The sequence below is a fragment of the Physcomitrium patens genome, chromosome 9 (assembly GCF_059467195.1).
Source record: "Physcomitrium patens ecotype Gransden chromosome 9, ASM5946719v1, whole genome shotgun sequence".
Lineage (NCBI taxonomy): Eukaryota > Viridiplantae > Streptophyta > Bryopsida > Funariales > Funariaceae > Physcomitrium > Physcomitrium patens.
The window spans coordinates 7,003,889-7,025,671 of NC_143418.1; the positions used below are offsets into that span (position 1 = coordinate 7,003,889).

General features: G+C 36.0%; 3 protein-coding genes across 6 annotated transcripts; 2 read left to right on the plus strand and 1 right to left on the minus strand.

Annotated features, from left to right (window-relative positions):
- Window positions 1–5,045: 5,045 nt before the first annotated feature.
- On the plus strand, window positions 5,046–6,734 carry LOC141045791 (uncharacterized). The gene is made up of 3 exons (XM_073536362.2): window positions 5,046–5,247; window positions 5,393–5,485; window positions 6,523–6,734. The coding sequence occupies exons 1-3, from the start codon at window positions 5,213–5,215 to the stop codon at window positions 6,728–6,730; spliced, it is 336 nt and encodes a 111-aa protein (XP_073392463.1). The 5' UTR covers window positions 5,046–5,212; the 3' UTR covers window positions 6,731–6,734.
- A 316-nt stretch (window positions 6,735–7,050) lies between these two features.
- On the plus strand, window positions 7,051–12,901 carry LOC112286257 (uncharacterized). 3 transcript variants are annotated; one of them, XM_024527979.2, is made up of 8 exons: window positions 7,051–7,542; window positions 7,670–7,992; window positions 8,316–9,285; window positions 9,528–9,869; window positions 10,003–10,272; window positions 10,449–11,697; window positions 11,865–12,132; window positions 12,266–12,901. In XM_024527979.2, the coding sequence occupies exons 1-6, from the start codon at window positions 7,051–7,053 to the stop codon at window positions 11,415–11,417; spliced, it is 3,366 nt and encodes a 1,121-aa protein (XP_024383747.1). In that variant the 3' UTR covers window positions 11,418–11,697; window positions 11,865–12,132; window positions 12,266–12,901. The 3 variants fall into 3 exon arrangements, with proteins under 3 accessions (XP_024383747.1, XP_024383750.1, XP_024383749.1); XM_024527982.2 differs by having other exon boundaries at window positions 12,041–12,132; XM_024527981.2 differs by having other exon boundaries at window positions 10,449–12,132.
- Window positions 12,902–14,348: 1,447 nt separating this feature from the next.
- LOC112286271 (uncharacterized) lies at window positions 14,349–17,323 on the minus strand. Of its 2 annotated transcripts, none has more exons than XM_024528006.3 (6): window positions 17,172–17,323; window positions 16,339–16,629; window positions 15,970–16,222; window positions 15,634–15,851; window positions 15,401–15,535; window positions 14,349–15,293 (listed from the first exon to the last, which is right to left on the minus strand). In XM_024528006.3, exons 1-6 carry the CDS (start codon window positions 17,259–17,261, stop codon window positions 14,712–14,714), a joined length of 1,569 nt encoding a protein of 522 aa, XP_024383774.1. In that variant the 5' UTR covers window positions 17,262–17,323; the 3' UTR covers window positions 14,349–14,711. The 2 variants fall into 2 exon arrangements, with proteins under 2 accessions (XP_024383774.1, XP_024383775.1); XM_024528007.3 differs by having other exon boundaries at window positions 17,144–17,285.
- Window positions 17,324–21,783: the final 4,460 nt, after the last annotated feature.

The following is a 21,783-nucleotide window of genomic DNA, read 5'->3' on the forward strand; positions in this document are numbered from 1 at the left end:
ATTCACTCCAATTCAACTTACAAATTGTAAGAAAACACCCAAAACCACAGTGATGTTACTTGGCCGCCAACTTGAAAGTTGATACAAATGTTTTAGTAATGATTTCTCCTTCTTCAACTATTAAATTCACTTCAAAATTGGTATATAGCTTAAACTTTAAGTCTTCTAATACCAAGCCAAATTTCACCTTGATCCAACTAGTAGATCTTTAGATATCATAGAAACCCTACACAACCTCAAACTGCCAACTTCTGATATCTTCTTATACCCAAATCCAGATATCTTTCAATTGCATTATTGGATTATCACAAAATTTTTACACATAATTACTACACCTAATTAATCAAGCATTGTCAAATTTTGAACTATAGATGTGACACCAATTTCACAAACCAGCTAAGAGAGCTAGTCCTAAATATATTGTATAAATCCCAAATTGCCAATACAAACCTTGATTTTCAACAACAATTCCTAAGTCCAAACAAATCCTACAAAAAAAATTTTATGTGTTTGGAACAAGATTCAAGCTAGTTCTTGAATCTTAATCACTAATCTTCAAATGAAACCCTATTTTGTCCTAGGTCATTGTTTTATTAGTTAGAAGTTTGATTTTGACCCTGTCTCCTAAACGGTTGATCCTTGGATATCAATCTAACCTATCCTAGGGATTTTTTGGCCCAACCTTACCTTCAACTTAATCCTAGTATCAAGCATGCTAATTATTTACCTCTTTTAATCTGATTTTACTAATTTATGGTCTTTCTAAGGCAATAAAAGAGTTTCTATAGCCTAAAAGGTATAATTATTAACCAACATTTAATCTACTAACTATTAAGATAAGAAAATAAACTAAGATGCTTTTATAAAAGCCACATTTAAATATCTTGAATTATTATTAAATCAAGATAATTAAATATTAATTAAAATTTTATTTTTGATAATATTTTCACCATATAGTTATATTACATCATGATATTAGACTTCTATATTTTGCAGCTCAAGAAAATTCATACTAAACTAAGACACTTCTTTAATCAACATCAACCACCACAACCACCATTGGTTGTGTTTGATGATCAACAAGAATATAAAGTGAACAAAATTTTGGAGCATTTCTATCTTTGCCATGGTAATGGAAGGTTGCAACTTCAGTAAAAAGTTCTCTAGAAAGGTTATCCTATCCATGATACATTGTAGGAAACTACACAAAACCTCATCCATTGTCAAGAAATAATTTGTAGATATCATTGACAACAAATCCAGGACATTCTACATTAATAAAAGAGGATTAACTATAACGAAGCATGGATAAGATATTTATATTATTGATTCATAGAAATAGATAATTGAAGCCGTTTCTGAAAGGTTTCTAAAATTGGGGCTAGATTAGTGATCAATGTGGAATCAACCATAGAACATTCTAGAAAAAATTTAGGATAGTTATTTAGGTGGGATCCACCTCTAAAATCATCTAGAAGGAGCAATTATCTTGGTGGGATCCACGATTAGAGACATTCTGAAATTGATTGAACAAAGCATAAATAGGACTGGTTTAAGCCATTTGGATATTCAGTCAAGTATAAATTTGGTTCCTTTCTCTTAGTTAAGTTTTGGTTTGTATTTTTTTTGTTCTATTCTATTTTATTCTCATTTGCTCTATTCTGCCTTTCATTGTTCTATTCTAATCACTTCTATTTAGTTTTATTTTAGTCTAGTCTATCCTATATTATGAAAGAATTTATATTATTGTAGATTGGAAGGATTTTAGATTGTAGAGAGAATTTAGTCCAATTTTAGGAAATATCTATTTGTTCTCTTTTTCAAAATTATATAAAATTTATAATTATTGAATTGAAATAAAATAAAATTATCTATGTTAAAATCTAAATGCCAATTGTGACTACATAGAAGTATAAAAATTTGTTCAAAAATACCTCGCAAGTGAATCATTTCTAAGGTCTAAGATAAGCTAGTAAAAGCCTAATTTAGAAGTATTTTTAAATTTTTAAAAATATATATATAAATAAAAGACCTAAAAAAATAATTTTATTATATAAAATTCTAAAAAGTCAATTTGGACCTTATCAAAATATATTTATAGGACATAAGACCGATTTTTGTTTTAAAGGCCAAACTATTAAAAGTCTTAAATTATGACATCTACATTTTCATAAAAGAAGTCCATATAAGAAATTTGAAAATTTTCAGCTATTTATTTTACAAAAAGTAAAATTTAATCCATCTGCAAAAATAAGTAAAATAAGATTCTAAACTATAATAATATAAATAATATAAATATAAAAATTTAGAATTTTTTTTAATTTTCTATTAAAATAATTATATATATATATATATGTATTAATCAATTCAAATAAAATAAATATTATTAAATTTAGATTTTATTGTAACTCATAACAAAATAAAACATAAATATTTAATTTAAACCTTTATTATAATGTATTTTCTAGATAAAATTAATCATTTTGTTGGGGTTTGATTTTACAATAACATAATTTGTATAAAAACTACTTTTTTTTATCTACAAATTTTAATATTATATTAGACACAAGAAATAATTATCCACAAGCATCAATTCTACTTTTTGTTTATTGCCATATTACTTAATTCTATGATTCTATGAAAAGAAGAACTTAAGAATGTAAAAGATAATTTACTACTAATTTGAAATAATATATTTTATTATATAATATGGTGACAATGTCTCATTTTTAATACTTGATTAAAATAATTGATATAAATTAATATTTTTTAAAAAATCAACTAATTAAGAATATTGAATTAATTGGCTTAACTTAAGTAAGTTGACTCAAATAAGAATAGAATCAAGTTTAGGTTATAATTTTATAAAATTATAACCTATAAACCCTAAATCCTAAACCCTAGTTTTATAAAAATATGAAATTTTTATTTTTATTCATTTATTTATTATAAATTCAGATTTAGTTAAGATTCTAAGTATTTAAAAATTAAAGTTGAAGCTCTAAAAACGCATAAAAAGAGGTGAATAAAAATAAGTTAATAAAGAAATAATTATTAACTTTATAATAATTAATATACTTGATATATTAAAATTTATAATTAAAATTTAGTTGTTAGTAATACAAAAAAAATATTTAAATAATTAGTTTTTGAAAGATTTGAGTTTATAAGTTTTATTCAACTTCCACCAATATAAAGGAAAAAATTGGTCTAATATTTTAAATAAAAAAAATACTATTGTAATATTTTTATAAGACTAGTTTTTCTTTTGTTTAGAAGTAAATATAGCATTTTATTAATGGTTGAAAAAAATGACTTTATGTGTTACTTGTATTCTAATGCTTTTGTATTGACATCCTTAAAATAATATACATGAATGCAAATAAGTTGAATCATTATAATACATCTCTTATAAGGTTTTATATATATCATTATAATACATCTATTATGGGTTTATAGGTTAGAATCTTATTCTAAAACACAAATCGGTCTTTAAGATTCTAACCTATAAACCTATAAACCCAAATATTACAAGGCACAAAATACAAGAATAAAGAATAAGATTTAAAAATTCGTTTAGAAATACATATTAATACTTTGAATTTATTTATTTTATAGAAAGATGTGGTATTTTTGGATAGTGGATGTTGCAAAAATTTAAAATCATGAATAGACTTTGTTTTGTTTTAAAGATACAATTACATAGAATTAATCGATCAAAAGAAATTAAAAAATTAACTAATGGTGGAAAATAATTACTTATTAAGTTGCTATATAAGATTTCATCCAAGATATTTAATTGTAAAAAGCACAATCTAAAACTAGTGTTAAAGAAAAAATATTTTAAAACATAAAAATATTAAATAATAAAATTATAAAATTATAAAATAACATAATTTACAACATACCAAAACTTTTAAGATACATATTGCAAAAGAAGTATTTTTAATAAATAAATTAGCAATTAATACCAATAGAAGCTACTATGTTCTAAATTTCCTTAAAAGAATATTCTTTTAGTCTAGCAATTAAAAAAGATGAGTTTTTTATATAGAAGTTTATCCAACTTTATAACATGGATAAACTCAAATTTTTTTAGGTCAAATAAAAAATATATAGCATGCTTGTACTATTGCAAATGAATAAAGATTGAGATTCAAGGATATGTAGATGGATGGTGGTGGAAGAGACTAAACATTTTCTAAAAAAATAATAACAAAATTTAATTGAATAACTTCAAGGATATTTGAATTTGGATCCTTCAAACTATTGAAGATGGCCTCTACTACATTAAACCTTAGTTACACTTTTAAAATATACTTGTGTAACTAACTTAATTTATAACCTGAATGGATAGAATTTTTGTAAATTATGCAAATTTTTGTAAATATTAGTTAAGGGATATCAAAGAGGGTAAAGTGGATTGAACCCAGTAAATGATATTCCACTAGGTCAAGTTCATTCATAGGGCTCACTTTGGGGTAGTCCCACGGAACCGGTCCTAGACACCCGCTCAAACCTTTCATGCTATTATTTGTTTAGCTATTATATGTAAGTACTAGAGCTAAGTCCTGAATTAGTTTCAGCCTCTGATGGGAATTGGTTAGAGGTTTATACCGCACACCCTCTCTTGCAAAAGCGGTAATGGTAGTTGAAATGGAAGAATCACCTCATTTACGAAGTTGGGTACCGAGTTAGGCTCCAGACTCCAAGTTTCCTGCAAACCCACATGCCTCACGGATTTCCAAAAATGCCCTTTTGAGGAGGATGTAACATGAAGATGAGGTGAATGCACAACCACACCAGCTCTGGCATCTGCACCAGTCCCCAGACAGTTCCAATCCAGTAGAACCGGAAATTTTTAAAGAGTAAATGGACTTATAACCTGCCTTGCAGTCACAAAAATAATGTTTTAAAATTCTCGCAGGGATGGAGGATGGTACATTCTCGCCAGAATGTCGGACTCGTCGAATTGATTGTCGATGTGGGAGCCGTGAGATCTTTACTTGAATGACATGCGATATTCCACACCCAAGCAAGCCCTGACTGCCAGTACCTTGAGATGAATGTGAGGTGAAGAGTGTCATACATTATCGTATCTGATCACCAGCACACAGCCACCGGATCGAGACTGATACAGAGCTGGCGTCCAGATTGCCTCTGTATCTGATTCTGGTTTTGATCGTCCAGTTTTTTTACCACACTGGGTGACATGATGGTTGCAGTGGTGGGGAAGCTCACGCAGCTGTATGTTTTGTATATGATCATGCTCACTCATCATGACCTTGTAGCTCCTCTACCATCTCTGTTTTGCCTGGCCTTGGTCACTTGTGGTCACTCTCTACTGCATTCTTTGTGTTTTTTTTCCTTAAGCGGATTTGTGCTGTCGCAGGTGTACTCTTGCAGCGAGCTTGAAGGGAGGAGGTTGTGGGGGAGAAGTGAAGCTAGTGTATGGACTCCACGATGAGTTCTTCAGTGAATTAAGGTTGATTTTATGTGTTTGTGCAGCTGTGTGGCCTTTACTGTTGACTGGATGTTTATTTTGAAGGTGGAGTGTGTCGGATGTTGAAGCAGTTCCAAGTTATGTGACATTGAAGCTTTGTTACCGTGTCTTAGATGGGTATGTTGCAATTTTCAGAGTTAGTTTGCTGACGTCTGGTTCAGAGGGTGTAACCTTCGTGAGGCTTGATGGCTTGTGTTGTGTCATTTTCTCCGAGGGTTGTATTAGCTTTGTGCTGTGTCATTTGCTGTTGTCTTAGAAACGGTTAACATCAGTCTTACTTGCAAGCTCGTGGCAGAGTAACCCTCAAAGCGAAACTCCCTGTAACATAGTGAGGCAACCTGGGATTGACATTCTAAGGATTAGTGAGTAAAAAGCCTTCCGGTGATAAGAAATATAGTGAACTTTGATGGAAGTAGTAGCGCACCCAATATTTTCATCGCTGGGGGCTTGGAAGCATAGTCTCGCATTGTACTGCCAGTCAGAAATTCTGCCTGAGAATACTTAGTTCACAATATCATAGATGGACAGAGTACCCGGTAGTGGTTGATGTCTTTCAACCCCGTATTTGTTATCTCGGATAAATTTCAGCTGTTGAAAGCAGGTACCCTCGACGTGAACTTTTTGTGTAAAGTCGATGTTTACTTGATCTGGATATAGGTTATGAGCTCGTGTCCGAAATTCTGCTAGCATTCCGGAAAACTATCGTTATACTGAGCATGAACATTTCGCCATCCTGCAGTTAGAGTTTGGTCAATTAACATTTGACAAATGTTCTGTATCGTTTAACTGTTAGTCTGTACTGCATATTTAACATCCAACCGGATGTGATCATGGATGGGGAGTTCAAATGGCCGAGTCCAATTGTAACGAGATTGTGAGGACAATCAAACTGCTTGAAGAGTGTAATTCCTCCAGGAGAGCCGATCCCCTTACAATGTACATGTTTTACACTCGTTCACTGTTCAATGAGTCTCGTCCAAGATGATATGGAAATTCTGACACAGCTGTCCGTCATGCAGGATGCTCATGACTATAAATTTCTGTGAGCGAAGAACCCTGAACTATAAACTATCTACTAGTGTCAACGGAAACACGTTTAGAATCTTGCAGTTCAGGCCAGACTTCACGTTCAATTCACAAACAGAATGCCCAACCGAAGTCGTGAAACAGTATAAGACATTAGATACACGATTGAGAACTGTGCGGAAAGAGATGTCACGAGACTAATAGATATAGGATTAAAAAAATTCACGTTCTATATGATGAGGTATCTGGTGTAGAATTTCCAATAATTTCTATGTAGTGAAAATCTAGCTACACATAGACCGCTCTTGTAACGATGCCCAAGTGGAGTTGCCATTGCCACTTAAGGGTAGCATACGCTTCTTGTCAGGTTGTCCAGGGGTAGCATTTCTAGCCTAGACCGAGAATGCAGACCTTATAAGTCATTTACCTTTATTGAATATGATGTCAGGAGAGGTCTATACGGTCACCTAGCCTTTCGTCATGTACAAGTCCGCCTTACCTTGAAGGAAAAAGCTGACTAGATGGGTAAGCTAACAGAGCTTAGCCTCCCAGAGACAATCAAATCACGGGCCCATCAGAATGCCAGGAGTCCCAAATCAGGTTCTAAAACAATACACAAACTCGACAAATTCGAAAGCCCTGGGGGATCACAGACAAAGTCCAACAACAGCCCACGGCCATCCCCTATCCCCAGCAACAGTAACATTGACAACATTTCTGTTGGTGTTGTACATTCCCGCTGTGTTTCGAAACAGCTGGACTTTGGTTCTCTTGAAAGCGTCTCGTTTAAGAAGGGAGCAAATGCTGCTCCAAATAGTGCAGCAACCATGCTTCTTCTGGACACTAACGTTGGTTTAAGTCGCAACAACAGCAGGAGATTTTCGCAGGAAGGCCTCTGTGATACTGAGTCGGTTACAGATTATGTCTGTGGTTTCATCACTACAGATGAGCTACGACAGATTAAGCAGATTCTCCATGCCTCAAGTAGCAGGCTGGAGGAGCTCTACAGGAAGGTAGCCCCCCAACTAACGGTATCATCTTTTTAAAGGACTAATTTGCACAAATTATAGCATTGAGATGCTTCCCACATCGATCATCAATTGTCTGACGAATTTTATGCTCTTCTGTATCTTTTTTCAGGTTTCAGAGACTCCAGTTAAAGACCACAGTACAGGTTTTGAAAGCCTGCAGTGGGACATTCTCAAAGAAACAGGTTATATCAGCTGGTTTGAGTTGGCTCTTTCACTAGCAGGATTTCTCAGTGCTTACTGCGTTGAGGAAGAGGAGTTGACCGTTAAAAAGAATAAGTGGATTTCGCTGAGGTCTATGTCCAATTGTGTTCTTGAGCAGCTGGATGAACTAAAATCCAACTTGGAGTCAGACAGTGATATATACAAGCTGGCAGCTGGGACACTAGTTTACTGCTGTTCGGTCGTCCGGCATTTGGAGCAGAAATCTCAAAAGTAAGTCTTTGTTGGAACCATGCAGTTGTGAATCAAAATCTAAACTGGCTAGTTCTGGACATTATCATATGGTGGTGATGCATTTTAATAGCAATTTTGAAAATTCGTGTGAGTATACAACTTGAAGTCCCACGGTTTCACAGATTAAAATGCAGGATCACAATGTAATTTTGGAAGATGAAGTCCATTTATCATCTTCATCTCAGAATCAGTATCACATAAACGGGCCCTTAAGGCGTTCAAACAAGTTCTGTCTTTCTAAACTTGACATGTACTGTTAAATATTGTGGTCACCATCTTCCATTTCGTCATGCTTGATTCAGGTGTGGCTGCTTTGGCCCTCGATCAGATGCTTATTTCAAAGAGCAGATAGAAGGGATCACACAGGAACTCAAAAATTTACAGGACAATTTGAACTTCGCAACCCTAGCAGCTGTCGGAAATCGTGTCTCGCCACCAATAGCAAGATCATCCAGAATTGTTATGAGATTACCGGAGCAATTACCTTCTATTGTTGGTTTGGAGTCGCACATTAATCATATAACCGAATACATGAAGAAGAACGGGGTCTCTTTGATTGGAATTTATGGACAGCCAGGGATAGGTAAAACTACATTGCTAAATGAAATTGTGGCAAAAGTAGAAGCATCTGAGAAACGATTGTTTGCTTACATTGAACTTAATGAGGACCTACGGAAGCTGCAATCTTCCTTGTTACTACAGCTTGGAGGTGGGAAGAAAGAGTTCTCAAGTACTGCTCAAGGGCGTAGCGCAATTCTCTACCAGCTTCAGAAACTCAAACAGCAAAACAAAGTCGTCCGGATCGCAATAGATAACCTCTTCGATGTGAGATTGGTGGGAGATCTTTTCCCACACAGTCTAGGGAAGGTACTTTCGAATCAAAGTTCCGTGTTGATCACTTGCTCTTCTATGGCGATTCTCACGAAAGTAGACCAATTGTGTCGAACGGCTAACACTGCTTACAACTATTTGCCATACAAACTTCCGCACATGACAGCTGAAAATGCGAAGGCTCTCTTTATATCCTATGCTACATCGGAGCCTGTTCAGTCTCTGTCATCAACGAATGGGATGTTCTCGAAGTTAAATGACCTGATTGAAAACTTTCTGCCTTTTTGTGAGGGTCTTCCGATGGCTGTGAAAGTGATGGGCTCATATTTTGCTACCCCGGCTAACCGGGCAGAGGAAAATTGGAAGGCAATTGCCAAGCGTCTGAAGCAAGCGGAAGTAGACATGGATACCTCCCAGGATCAGATGTTTGCGAAGCTGATGGTAATTTCATTGATTTCAGATGGTATTTGCTTATTAGCAATCGTTTCAACTTAACTTGCGATCAAAGCTGTCATCACAGATATCATTTGCAGAAAACAGATAAAAACACACATAAGACAATCACTTCTTGTGAGTAAGATTGGGACGTTATTGAGCGATCTTGAAAGCTAAACTGTCAGGTGAATACTGTCGAAATTCTGTCCCGACATAGACGATTGACGAGACAAATCCGCTTGACGCAGGTGATTTATGAGAAGTTGGAACCTCCTCAGAAAGAAGCTTTCTTGGACATAGCAGTATTCTGCCGATACTGGGACTGGAGAATTGTGGAGCGTATAGTGGGGAAACCTCAAATAGATGCATTGGTGGATCTTGGTCTAGTGCATGCAAAATTGAGGGACACAGAGAGCTTCTCAGGAATTGCTCATTTTACTCGTTACTCTGAGCAACCTTGGAGAACACACATGGTGATGATGCATGACTTACTGTATGCTATAGCTTGTCGGCGTGCATGTGGTAACCGCGTGCACTCTGAAGATCAAACTCATTTGCCCGATCGGCTTTTGATGGATAGCCCTGGCACTGTAAGACACCCTCCTAGAATCTGTGTAAAGACCACAATTCATCTATTGACCTCGGTGCAATACTCTATTGATCAATTAGTTGCCATTCTATGTACATTTCATTCAACTTTTGACTCACGCTGGGTTTGTGTAGGAACTAAGCCATATCCAAGGCCTATCCCTCATAAACTGCAAGGAGGCTCTACAGGGTACAATCTTGGAGAAGATGTCGAACGTTCGAATAATCATTCTTCATGACGTAAATATAAAAGGATTCTGCACGAAGAATTTGAATCAACTGCAATTTTTCTACTGGGGAAAGAGTCAGATTGGAAGGGATATACGCATACCTTTTCAGTTGTGCAAACTGCGTAAGCTGGAGATGACGATCCTTCGTGCCACTGAAATCGACCTTGCTATGAAGGTGAGTAGAGCCAACTGTCATTTCACTGCTGACATTTAGTCTTCAAACACCCGTCGTTCAAGGTGTGCATAACTCTGTGCGAGTGGTTTGCTTTATCTAACCCTTGCAAGAATTCGTACCATGATATATCGGGCTGGGATATTTAGAACTGATGACTGAAAACATTGATTCTGCAGTTCTCCTCTCAACTCAAAGATCTCACCATCTCTGGGTGTAACAATATGATTGAGCTACCCCAGACAATTCTCGTCCTTGCTAGCTTATTGGAGTTGCATCTCCTCAGTTGTAACAAACTCCAACACCTGACAAACGGGTTTGGTAGTCTGAAATCTTTGCGCCGCTTCCGTCTCGAGAATTGCGTTGGCGTTCGGCAACTTCCTAAATCGATTGGCCAGCTTGCAAACCTTTGCGAGATGGACCTCTCGGGATGTACAAACATCACTACTTTACCCTCTGAAGTTGGCAACCTTGTTGGGCTTGAGAAACTGAACCTCTCACGATGTAAATGTTTGATCCGTTTGCCACCTGAGCTCGGTTCGTTGCCAAAGCTAACTACGCTGGACCTGAGTAAGTCTGGGATCACCGCATTGCCTCCAGAGGTTGGAAAGCTGGAGACCTTGGAGTCGCTCTCTCTCTCTGGATGTGTCAGACTAGAGAAACTGCCGAAGGACATTGGTAAACTGTCAACGCTTCGTCAACTGAACTTGGGATCATGTACCAGTCTCAAAGATCTTCCTCATGAAATTGGAAAACTGAAATCGCTTCAAAAACTGTCTCTCAATTCCTGTACCTCACTAGTCCGTCTACCCGAAGAGCTGTTTCAAATCGTCACCCTTCAGGCCCTCGACTTAGACTACTGTAAACTTGTGGCTCACCTATCGTCGGAGATTCGAAACCTAAAGTCACTTGAACGGCTCTCCCTTAACTGCTGTACTAAGCTCAACAGGCTACCCCTTGAAATTGCCAGTCTACCAACATTGCAGGTTCTCAACTTGGTCGGATGCACTGGGCTTAAGGCAGAATTTCCCAAGGAGTTGCGGAAAATGACAAATGAAAAGTTGGTGAAGGTGCACAGGGATGACGATTTTGTGATGCTGGAGGGACCAAAAATCCCCAGTTTCAATCACTACAACTCTGCAATGTAAGCAGTGTAAATAGTAAAACGCCTGCGCTACGGGTGTCCTTGATCGAATACTTGTACCCTAAACTGAAGATTGAGATAGACCTGCCAGAATGTAAATTTGGTTTAGCGCTTAAAAGGGAATTGAATATTTGGAGTGACAGCAAAAACAGATCCAAAACGAGCTCCACATCCTTTGGTTACAACTCGGCGAACAGCGGAGGATTCCTACTCGAATCTTTGTAACCGAATCTATCTCAACACGTACGAATGTGCTCAGCCTGAAGAACGCGCAACTTTTACAGGTTCGAAATTTTCAGTTGGAATTGAATTTCAATAATCAACGGATAGACGGCGCCGGAAAACTCTCACAAGAACCTTGATATTTTCAATGAAACTAGAAAATGAGTTCAGTTTAAGGCATTTTAGTTTTCTTGCTTACAAAGGTAATTTGTGCGAGTGGTGATTTTAGGAACTTTACACACTGGAGATTTGTAGTGACTCTCAGCATGGCTGCGCTTTTAAATTAATATGTCGCGCACAAAGTTAGTGATTTGTAAGATTTTGAGATGCAAGATCAGTGAACTACGTGCAAGCTGCAACACAGCGACGGTAACCATGCAATGAGTTCATTAACTTGTAAAACAGGAGTCAATTTGTTGCCAAGCAAGTGCGCACGTTGCCAATCCAAGCTTCTTTCGAAGCAACCTCCCAGATTGCTGTCAACATGCACCATTCAGGTATCATTCCATTCTTTTCAAATAGCAGTTCCCATCTGTAAACTCTACAACAAAGTTTGCTGAGTTGCTGGAAATACCTGGAGATTAATGCATGGATAAATCTCTAATTAAACGACGTATCCAACTGCGACAGATTTCCTCCAAGCTCCAGGAATGGAGATGGAAGAATCCAGTATCCTTCATTGTCAGTTTGGATGAGGGTATTGGGTAACAGCTAAGGTTGGCTCTTCGCAAGCAATAGCATTGATCAACTCTTCTCTTCTTCGAAGAAATCGTGCAACCCTTCCGTTCAAACAGCATATGCTCACTTCTGTGCCATCGCATTGCTTCTATCTCTTTTCGGAAGGGATAATTCTATGGAATTGCTGCTATGGGCATTCCCTTTGGCTGGAAAACTCCACAGATTCGGTTGAGTGAGTGATCATGTTCGCAAAAAGGGTTGAAAATTCGGTTGAGCTTGATCAAGCAATGTTTGTTGCTGTTGTGTTATTTTATTTTTTAAAAATCTTTGTTTAATAGTTACTGGGAGAAACGGAATCAGGAGACCAAGGCATTCAAAAGGATGAAACAAACGCCAAGTGAAATTCCTCATCTCGATTTACTGCTCCCACCAATTCCGTGATTGTAACTGACATGCTTGTCTGTTTCAATCTGTTCAAGCTCATCCTGGTTCTGGACATCATAGTTTAATACTTTTTGCAGATGCTTTTTGTTGTACACACTGCCATCATAATTGATTTATTAGTTGTTGGGGTGGGGAATTCTTTCATATTTTTTCTGAGTCTTCATGTTGTGTAACGGGAGGTCAGAGAATCTTCATCTCATGGAATTTTCAATTAAAAATAACTGATTGTTGAGTATAATTTCTCCATATTGTTAAATTTTTATTTCATTTTATTCAAATTGTAAATCCCTAAAACAAAAATGAAAAGGCATGTTTCTTAACTTTTGGTCATTAGTGCACACAAAAGGGTGTCAATGACTCCAAAAGATCTTGTAGAAGAGAATTCTCTCTATGACTCCAAATGTAGTGTAGTAATCCCTGATGTCTTCTCAAATGACAATTTTATATCATATTCAGTGAAATTTATATGTTTACATGAAGATACTTGAGATTTTAGATGATTTGTTGCTGATATTGTAACACAGATAAGTGTAATCAGATGATTTTAAAATTTGTACACATATATATATATATATATATAAGATTTTATATTGTATAAACCATTAAATTTTGATTTAAAATGTAATGGATGTATGAGACAAATGGTTGGTAGCATATGTTTTATTTTTTTGATATTAAAATTTTGATTGATATAACTAGAGATATTGTATACCAATTTTTATATGGAAGTTTTAAAGTTTTGAAAGATATTTTTAACTCAAATATAAAAAATACCTTCAATTAATGAAGATAATTTTTAGTTTTAAGTTTTGGCAGATCCAACCACATGACATTAAAATCGTTTTAAATTATTTTTATTCTATATCATTTTATCTACTATATATATATTGGATAATATTTAAATAATATGTTTTAAGGTTTTAGATTGGAGTATGAAATATGTACCATAGAAGGAGGATTGAAGTTCTATTTCATAGATATTAATCCTTCTATAATTGCTAATACAACAAATCCAATTCAAATTTTCAAAAACTTTTTAATTTGATGTTGACTTTGTTAGAACCCTTATTACTGATTTCTAATGGTTTTAGCCAAAAATATTTACATTATTCTATAAAACAACTATATATAATATCTTCTATTGTTATATTGTACCAAGTTTTTTAGTATAATTTTACATTGTATTTTTATATCCACATTATCAACATATATATTTCATCGATCCATTTTAATCAAAGTGGTGGGATGATTCATTGTTATCATAATTCTCTTCAATTTTAACATTATAATAATCTAAAAGGATATTTATATTTAGATGCTCACTTTAAAAGCCCATGGTTTAAATGCTTTACCAACTATTCTTGCTTCGTGACAAAAAGCCTTCCTTAGGAAGCCTTGGCATATAGTATACACATATATGTGACAATGCTAGAAAATTGATCATATCATTATTATATTACAAACCCAAATATGCCAACCTATATCTTGATTCAAACGATTATGAGAAATTTTAGAAAATCTCTTGATGAAGGTGGAAAATCTGTAAGACCTCCCAACTCATAAAGGTCTAAATTTAAGATGGAATAAAACATACATTAGAATCTCACACCAACAAGTGTAAGGGGTTATATTTCTTATTCATTGAATTGAAACCTCTGGTTAGTGGACACCTATCCAACTTACCCACCAGTCATTCTCGTCCAAAGCACCCAGAACTTGAGAAAGGAAAAAATTGGCCTTTTGTCATTTGTCCCACAGAAAACAAGGAGAAAGGCATCACTTGGACACACTACAGTACATGGTATAAGGGACACAACTTGGCTGGGTTACGGGTTCATTTATCTGTAGCAATGGATCTCTTAGTGAAGAGAAAATAAGATTTCCGGAACTAATTCTACTTGACCAAATGGATAGATGCGCATCAGCGGTGATGGCCGTGAGATCGACGCCAGTCTCAGGACATGTTCAGCGCCCACGCGATGACGCCCACCACTCCGCCGCCAACGACAACAAGAGGCTCTAACCAGTGCAGCTGATCCACGGCGGTGAAACCTAGAATCCCTATACAAATGGAAGTGTTGGGGAACGGACTCTGCTTGTATGCGCCGAGCGTGAGGGAAAAGACCGACGTGACGATCAGTCCAATTCCTGCAGCATTCAAGCCTGGTAAAGCCCGGTTGTACAAGCCCCAGTTTCTAAACTTCCCCCAAAACGGTAGCATCCCAAAGATGAGCAGGATGCCAGGAACGAAGATGCCGAGCCAGGCGATGATGGCTCCGACGACAAACGTATATCCTTGTTTGATGGCCATGATCGTTCCCAAATACGCTGAGAAGTTGAACAACGGGCCTGGGAGTGCCTGCTGCACGCCTAACCCCGCGTAGAATTGTGTGCTCGTCACCCACGTGCTGGGGTTGTCCTGGCAGACACCTTCGCTGTTGCAGTCCTGCTGGACGAGGTCTGTGTAAAGCATTGGGAGCACAACTTGACCTCCTCCATAGATTACTGAGCCCGTGCGGTAGAAGACCTCCCACCACTGGACGCCGACACGTTCCAGAATTAGTCGGTTCATTTCATAGAGCAGAAAACCTGACAAGCGATTGAATCAAACCCGCGACTGGTCGAAAAATGAGAGGTTAGTACCTGGAGGAGCATGGATGGATTCTTCGATGCGCGCCGAACAATGAGCGTGATGACCAATGCAACCAGCCAGACGGTTATCAGTACAGCACCGGCGTACACCCCGAACCCATGCTTCCCCGCTGAATCCTCTGTGGCCTGTATTTCAGAGGGAAGATGGGAAAAGATTAGGTCGAGGAACTTACACAATTGCGCATGAAAGACAGTATCGAATGGATATGATGAGCGGCACTTACCGTTTTCTTCTTCGGCGTCTCTTTCTTGTAGTACGACCAGAAGATCGTAACCAATCCACTCCCTACGATGACGGCTGGAAATGTATAGGGCTTCGGCCAGTAGAAAGCAATGACGGCAGTCACCGTGCAGATGGTCGCCAGCAAAGGCGTGGCACACAATTTTCTGCACATGGATTTGGAAGCGGAGGCTACAAGAGCAATACCAACAGCTGCCACACCTGCAAAAGGTGTCCAGAAGCTCCCCGATTTAAAGCCATGGAACTTACCTGGACAATTCAAATGTACAAAATTAGGTCTACAAACTAATTATGCCCAGCATATGATGTTTTCCCACACCTGCTGCAATTCCGTCCAGCCACCCTTGAGGATTCTCAAGCTTCTTCGCTGCGAAGACACCGATGGCGGTCATGATAATCGCACCAGGATACTGAAACAAGATTCCAGAGAGGAGCCCACCGAGCACTCCTTTCTTCAAGACGCCTAATGCAAAAGACACTTGCGTCGAAGCAGGCCCCGGCAAGCACTGGCAGAGAGCGAAGATCTCCAGATACACGGGCAGTGTCAACCATCGGAGCCTCTCCACGAGGCGCTGCAGGAAGCATACAGAATATTAGCGCATCCTTCGCACTGAAAACGATCGAGGGGTGTACCAGAGTGAAGCATGAACCAAATTACGGACACAATGAATACAATTACTCTTCTTACCTTCTGAAAGAGAGCAATGTGCGCGGCGGGGCCTCCAAAAGCCACCCACCCCAGCAAAGAAAATTGCTTCGCGATATCTGCGTAGCTCACAGTTGCCACTTTGAAATCTTCTTCCTCTTCCACAATTGCTGCAGGAGCAGGAGGAATGGGGGAATGAATTCCAATGGGAATCTTCTCCTGCGCTTCTACGTCCATCGGGTGTCCTCCATTTGGCTTGTCACCGTTTGTACGTCTCTCGTGCAGACCCTCGACTGGCATGTTCGAGGATGCAATGGGCGTCGTCATCTTCGACTGTAAAAGAAGAAACGTTCGAAGCTTTACGTCAGCATCGGGGTTTTAAGAACGTAGCTGAGTCTCAGGGAGGTGTTTCGGACTTATCCAGGAAATTGACGAGACAAAAATTCAACCATCCAGAGAGTGTTCAGGGCTCGGCACAAATTGCTTTCAAGAAAGCAATCGAACGCGGGAGTTCCAAGTCATACATCCGCTCAAGACTAAGCAATAAGAAGTCTGTTCAGAGTTTCTCTGTCACATAGTATCAGAAAAACATCGATTCACTTGCTTCAATCAATCTTTCCCACTCGAGAAAGCACATGCCTCATGAAACGACACTGAGGGTCTCTAATTCTTTGCAGTTTCCAATGCAAACCCCTAACAATCGAATCGCAAACCTAGCAATCTCAGGTTGAGATTGGACCACCAGCTAATAGCCGGAATTCGCAAGGGGGAAGCCTACACATTAGATGTTCTCGTAACGGATCTAACAGAAATGAAAGTATCCCTCATGTGCTCTGCTCGCACCTACCAGACAAGAAAAAGGCTAGAGTGAAAACCATTGAAGAGTCTTCCAAACTGAAAGAAGGAGGTGTGTCACAAAGAAGGCATCGATCACTCAGCTCCTTCCCGGTGCACAAGTCGCACATATCTAGTGAGCTGCACCTGGACAACTCGCCACTGTTCCCAGCAAATAGGTGAACAGTGCCGCTGACAAAGCACTTTCACATTGGATGTCTACTCTCGGACCTAAACCCGCCCGCAACCCGGCTTTCAGAACCCAAACCAGCTCCAGATCTACCTCACAACACATGGAGCCTCAGCTTTCGAGTGATCTCACGATCGGACCGTCAGGATTCCTGCCTCTACGAACAATTCGGAGACATGCTATTCCAAGGTACTGACAATAAAACACTGCAAAAAGTACACAAACTCCAGCATCTGGCGTACAAAAGTCGTATTATCGAAACCGTAAGGTTCTCCGCACGAATCGTACTGGAGGGCCATCCTACCCAATGGAGGAACTCGCGCAGATAATCCTGTTGGAACAGAACTCAACGAGCGAGTGTCAGCCGGTCCAAGCCAGTGGGGCACCACCGATTCAGGTTCTGCGGCGATCGTGTGCTTCAAGGATGACCGTGCGAAGCGGCGACTGTGTCGGCGCATCATCATGCAAGATCCTTCCTTGAGGGCCAGGCTGAAGCGCATATTTGCCCAATTTCGCGGTAAGGTCGCGATGAAGTAGAATATACAAAGAGATCTCCCATGCACATCTCGCAATTGTCCACGATGTTCGTTCGTTGCTAATACTCTCCCAGGCTTGCGTTTGTTCATCCTCTTTCGTTCGTCTTCGTTCGTCGTCAGTGCTTTCACGTTCGAATATCGACATCGGCATGGCTTTCTGTTGCCATCTTGGCATCTTTATTACAATATCAGCCACCTGTTCATTTCTTTATAACCACCAGTGTTGTATCAAACCAGACTTTTTGTTGCAGAATGTTGCTGAAAAAACTTTTTAGTCTTTTGATTACTACCTTTCCTGCATCACTCGTTTTAAAAGATTTACACACATGACTGGAGTGTTAAAGAAAACTGTGGTAGATCTAATAAATCACTCAGAAACATGGGAATGATGAAATATATATATATATATATATATATATAAAGAAAAAGAATATATTTTTATTTTGAAATTATGTCTTTCTTTTTTAAATACACTCAATTCAAATACTTGCATTTAAGAAATAAATAACTGGTGTTATCAAGTACTTAGTGTTTATTGGTTGTTGGAAAAATAAATAATTTATAAGATAATTTTAGTATTGATAAGTTTTCAAGGTAATATCATTTTAAAGAGAAAAATTAATAATGTTACCACAAAAGAATATATCAATCATTTAAAGTGATAACATTCTTTAAGAAGGTTATTGACTAAAAGTAAACATTGTATGTATACTTTACATGAACAATACTAGTGGAAACCTTGGCAAATATACATTAATTTATTTATTTGTTGGAAGCTTCAAAGCTCCACACCTAGGAATTTTGCAATGCTACTCTTGGCAATCTGTAGCAACATCATGTTGATTTTGATTTCTAATTGATCAAAAGTTGAATTATTGCTTCACTTTTGTTTCTTTTTTGCTTTACTTTTGATGAAAACAATGAGATATGCAACCATTTAGAGATGGTTTTTGTCTCCTTTGTTTTATTGTATTAATTTATTCCCTCCTTGAATTGTTTTATATAAAGATAAACACATTGTCATACCAATTCTACGACTCGTGTTAGTGTATGTAGTTTTGTACATTATGTAATACATAAAATAAGATAATAATTTAATATTATAAGTTTATTTCCATAACATTCTTACCATGTTTGAAGCTTATAGGTGTACATTTATTTATAATCAAGGTTTCTATTTTTTCAACAAGATATAAAAATATTTGTATACATTAGATAACAATAAGAATAAGCTTTCAATGTAATTATTAAATAAATCAAAAAAAGATATAATAATTATATTAAAGCATTGTAATCAAAAATGTTGGAACCATAGTAATTTTGTAACTTTTTAAGTTATTAAACATGCTCTTTGATGTTCAAATTACAAGCTAATTACTTATTTTTAAGAAATTAAAAGAATACATTAAAAAATCAACTGCATAAAACAAGAACATCCCATCATTGTTATAAGGTATAATGACCACATGGTTTGGAAGCCATAAAATAATAATAAATAATATACATATAGTAATTTCTTTAAAATTATTTTAAATTACGTATTTATTTACAAGGTTTTGGAGTTGCTGCTTAGATTCTAGAACAAAATAGAAATATTTGTTATCACATGCATGTTACATAATAAAAAACAGAAAAAGAAAAAAAGATACAAAATAACATATTTTCATGATATTGCATATATATATATATATATATTCATTCTTAAGTCGTATAACTCTAAATTTAAGTTCTAAAAATTGTCTATTTCAACACTAATATTTTTTTAATTTTTTATTTAACTATATATATATATATATATATATATATATATATATATAATTGGTTTTTATAAGTATAATTAGTGGCAATAAATATAAGAAGTTGCTTAAGCAACACCCCCATATTGCTGATGCAACACCCCACATATATATAGTAGGGAGATGAGGAGTAGAGGAGTGTATATTTATACAAGCAAAACATTGTTGTCTTTATACAAATACTTATAATACAATCACATGATTTTATTATGTTTAAAATTTCATAAACTTCCTACAATGAATGTTTTTTTTGATGATTCTATTAATTGCAGTACAAACTGCAACAGAAATAAGGAAAAATTCAAATCTTCAATACTTGAATTGTACATGGTTACCATCATATTAGAAATCTGAATAAGATAAGATGCAATGTTAAGAGTATTTAAGATTTCCATACATTTTGAATTCATTTTTTGTTGCAATGAAACAAATCAATTTTTATTCTTATCCTTATTTTTCCGTGATCATTTTTTCAATTATCAAAATATTACAAGTTATGTGCAACATTAATTCTTAAAAAATAATATAAAAAAAGACAACCAAAGAAACTTACCAGAATCCCTCAGAACACCCTTGAGCCCTGTTTAGGATCTTTTTACAAGGCAAATGAAAAAAATTTATAATTTTATAATAAATAAATTTATTTTCTTATCTTTTATCTCTATATTTTGATATATATTTTTAGTTTTTTTGTACGATTAGAAAAAATTCTACATATTTTTTTAGTAGTAAAATTTTACAAAATACACCATAGAAGAAGGGTTATAATTTTTCAATGAAAGAATTTGGAATTTCTTTGTGATTTAAGTTGAAATATTCTAGTATTTTTTTTTGAGTTCGATTCTTCAATCCTATAATAAATTATAAAACTATGATCTTATTTGTTAATTTTTTGGAGATGAGTATAACAACAACAGTCAATTTAAAAAATCTATAATAATATGAATCATGGAATAGAGTAAAATACCACCCATCACAAGTTAAGTATAATACTAAATAACCTATCAAGTATTACGGTTGTAATGCACTATCCAACATTCAGATCAATTAGAAGCATTTTTTGGATTATTCTTTGAATTGTTAAAAATATTATAAATTGTTGAAAATGTTTAGAAAGACATAAGAGTAATAGTAAGTAATACACACACATAAGAGTAGTAAAAAGTCATACACATAAGAGGGTTTTTAAGGAGAGAGAGCTTCACACATAAAATTCTATTGATCTCATTATATCTCATATACAAGAAGAGAAAAGGAGAGAAGCTAAACAATACTTCTCCACTAGACTCTAAATATTGTAGCTATAGTATTTATTATAGCCTACAGTAAATATTATAGAGAGCGCCAGCTACATTTAATGATCTCAACACTCCTCCTTGCTCATCATAATATTTACATAATATAAAATTTGTATAGAATTATCATCTATACTATTCTGTGATCTTGCAAGATCAATAATTGTTGCCTCATTAAAACCTTATCTAAGAAAATCTTATTGTATTTAAAGACAAAATCATAGATGAAGGAAAAAGAGTACAACATCATTTTCTTTAATTATTTAAAGAGCTCATTAACTTTCTTATTCAAGAAAAGCAAGTCGCCGCATACCAATGCCATAAATAAGTTGACGATGGTTGCACAATGGGAGAGCTTTGGTGAAGAGATCAGGAAGGTTATTTGTAGATTCAATTTTCTTAATTATAAGCGCTTGATCAATAATCAAGTCATAGGTATAACTAAAATACTTTGGATCAATATACTTTATACTATCGCCTTTAATGAAACCAACTTACATCTGTACAATACAAGTATTGTTATTTTCATGCAAGATAGTTGGAGAATCATCATATAAAAATCCATAGGTTGTTTGAATAAATATATCAATTTATCTCAACCAAATATATTCTTGAGATGCTTCATGTAAGGCAATAATTTTTGCATGGTTGGATGAAGTTGCAGTTATTATTTGTTTCACTGATTTCCATGATATTACAGCTCTATGTCTTAAAAATACATATCCTGTTTGAGATTTAACTTTTGCAGTATCAGATTTATATCCTGCATCACAATATCTAACTAATTTTGGATCTGTGGATTGTGTGTAGTATAATCCCAAGTCTTCAGTATCTTT

Bases quoted from the DNA above. Each gene is read 5' to 3' on its own strand.
- LOC141045791 (XM_073536362.2), top strand. From the start codon at position 5,213: ATGATGGTTGCAGTGGTGGGGAAGCTCACGCAGCT. The intron at 5,248-5,392 runs GTATGTTTTGTA...GTGCTGTCGCAG, and splicing joins GTGGGGAAGCTCACGCAGCT to GTGTACTCTTGCAGCGAGCT. The intron at 5,486-6,522 runs GTTGATTTTATG...TCCGTCATGCAG, and splicing joins GAGTTCTTCAGTGAATTAAG to GATGCTCATGACTATAAATT.
- LOC112286257 (XM_024527981.2), top strand. From the start codon at position 7,051: ATGGGTAAGCTAACAGAGCTTAGCCTCCCAGAGACAATCAAATCACGG. The intron at 7,993-8,315 runs GTAAGTCTTTGT...TGCTTGATTCAG, and splicing joins TTGGAGCAGAAATCTCAAAA to GTGTGGCTGCTTTGGCCCTC. The intron at 9,870-10,002 runs GTAAGACACCCT...GGGTTTGTGTAG, and splicing joins TGATGGATAGCCCTGGCACT to GAACTAAGCCATATCCAAGG.
- LOC112286271 (XM_024528006.3), bottom strand. From the start codon at position 17,261: ATGTGCGACTTGTGCACCGGGAAGGAGCTGAGTGATCGATGCCTTCTT. The intron at 16,630-17,171 runs GTTTTCACTCTA...CTTCTTTTACAG, and splicing joins GTTTGGAAGACTCTTCAATG to TCGAAGATGACGACGCCCAT. The intron at 15,536-15,633 runs GTAAGTGCCGCT...TCTGAAATACAG, and splicing joins AGACGCCGAAGAAGAAAACG to GCCACAGAGGATTCAGCGGG.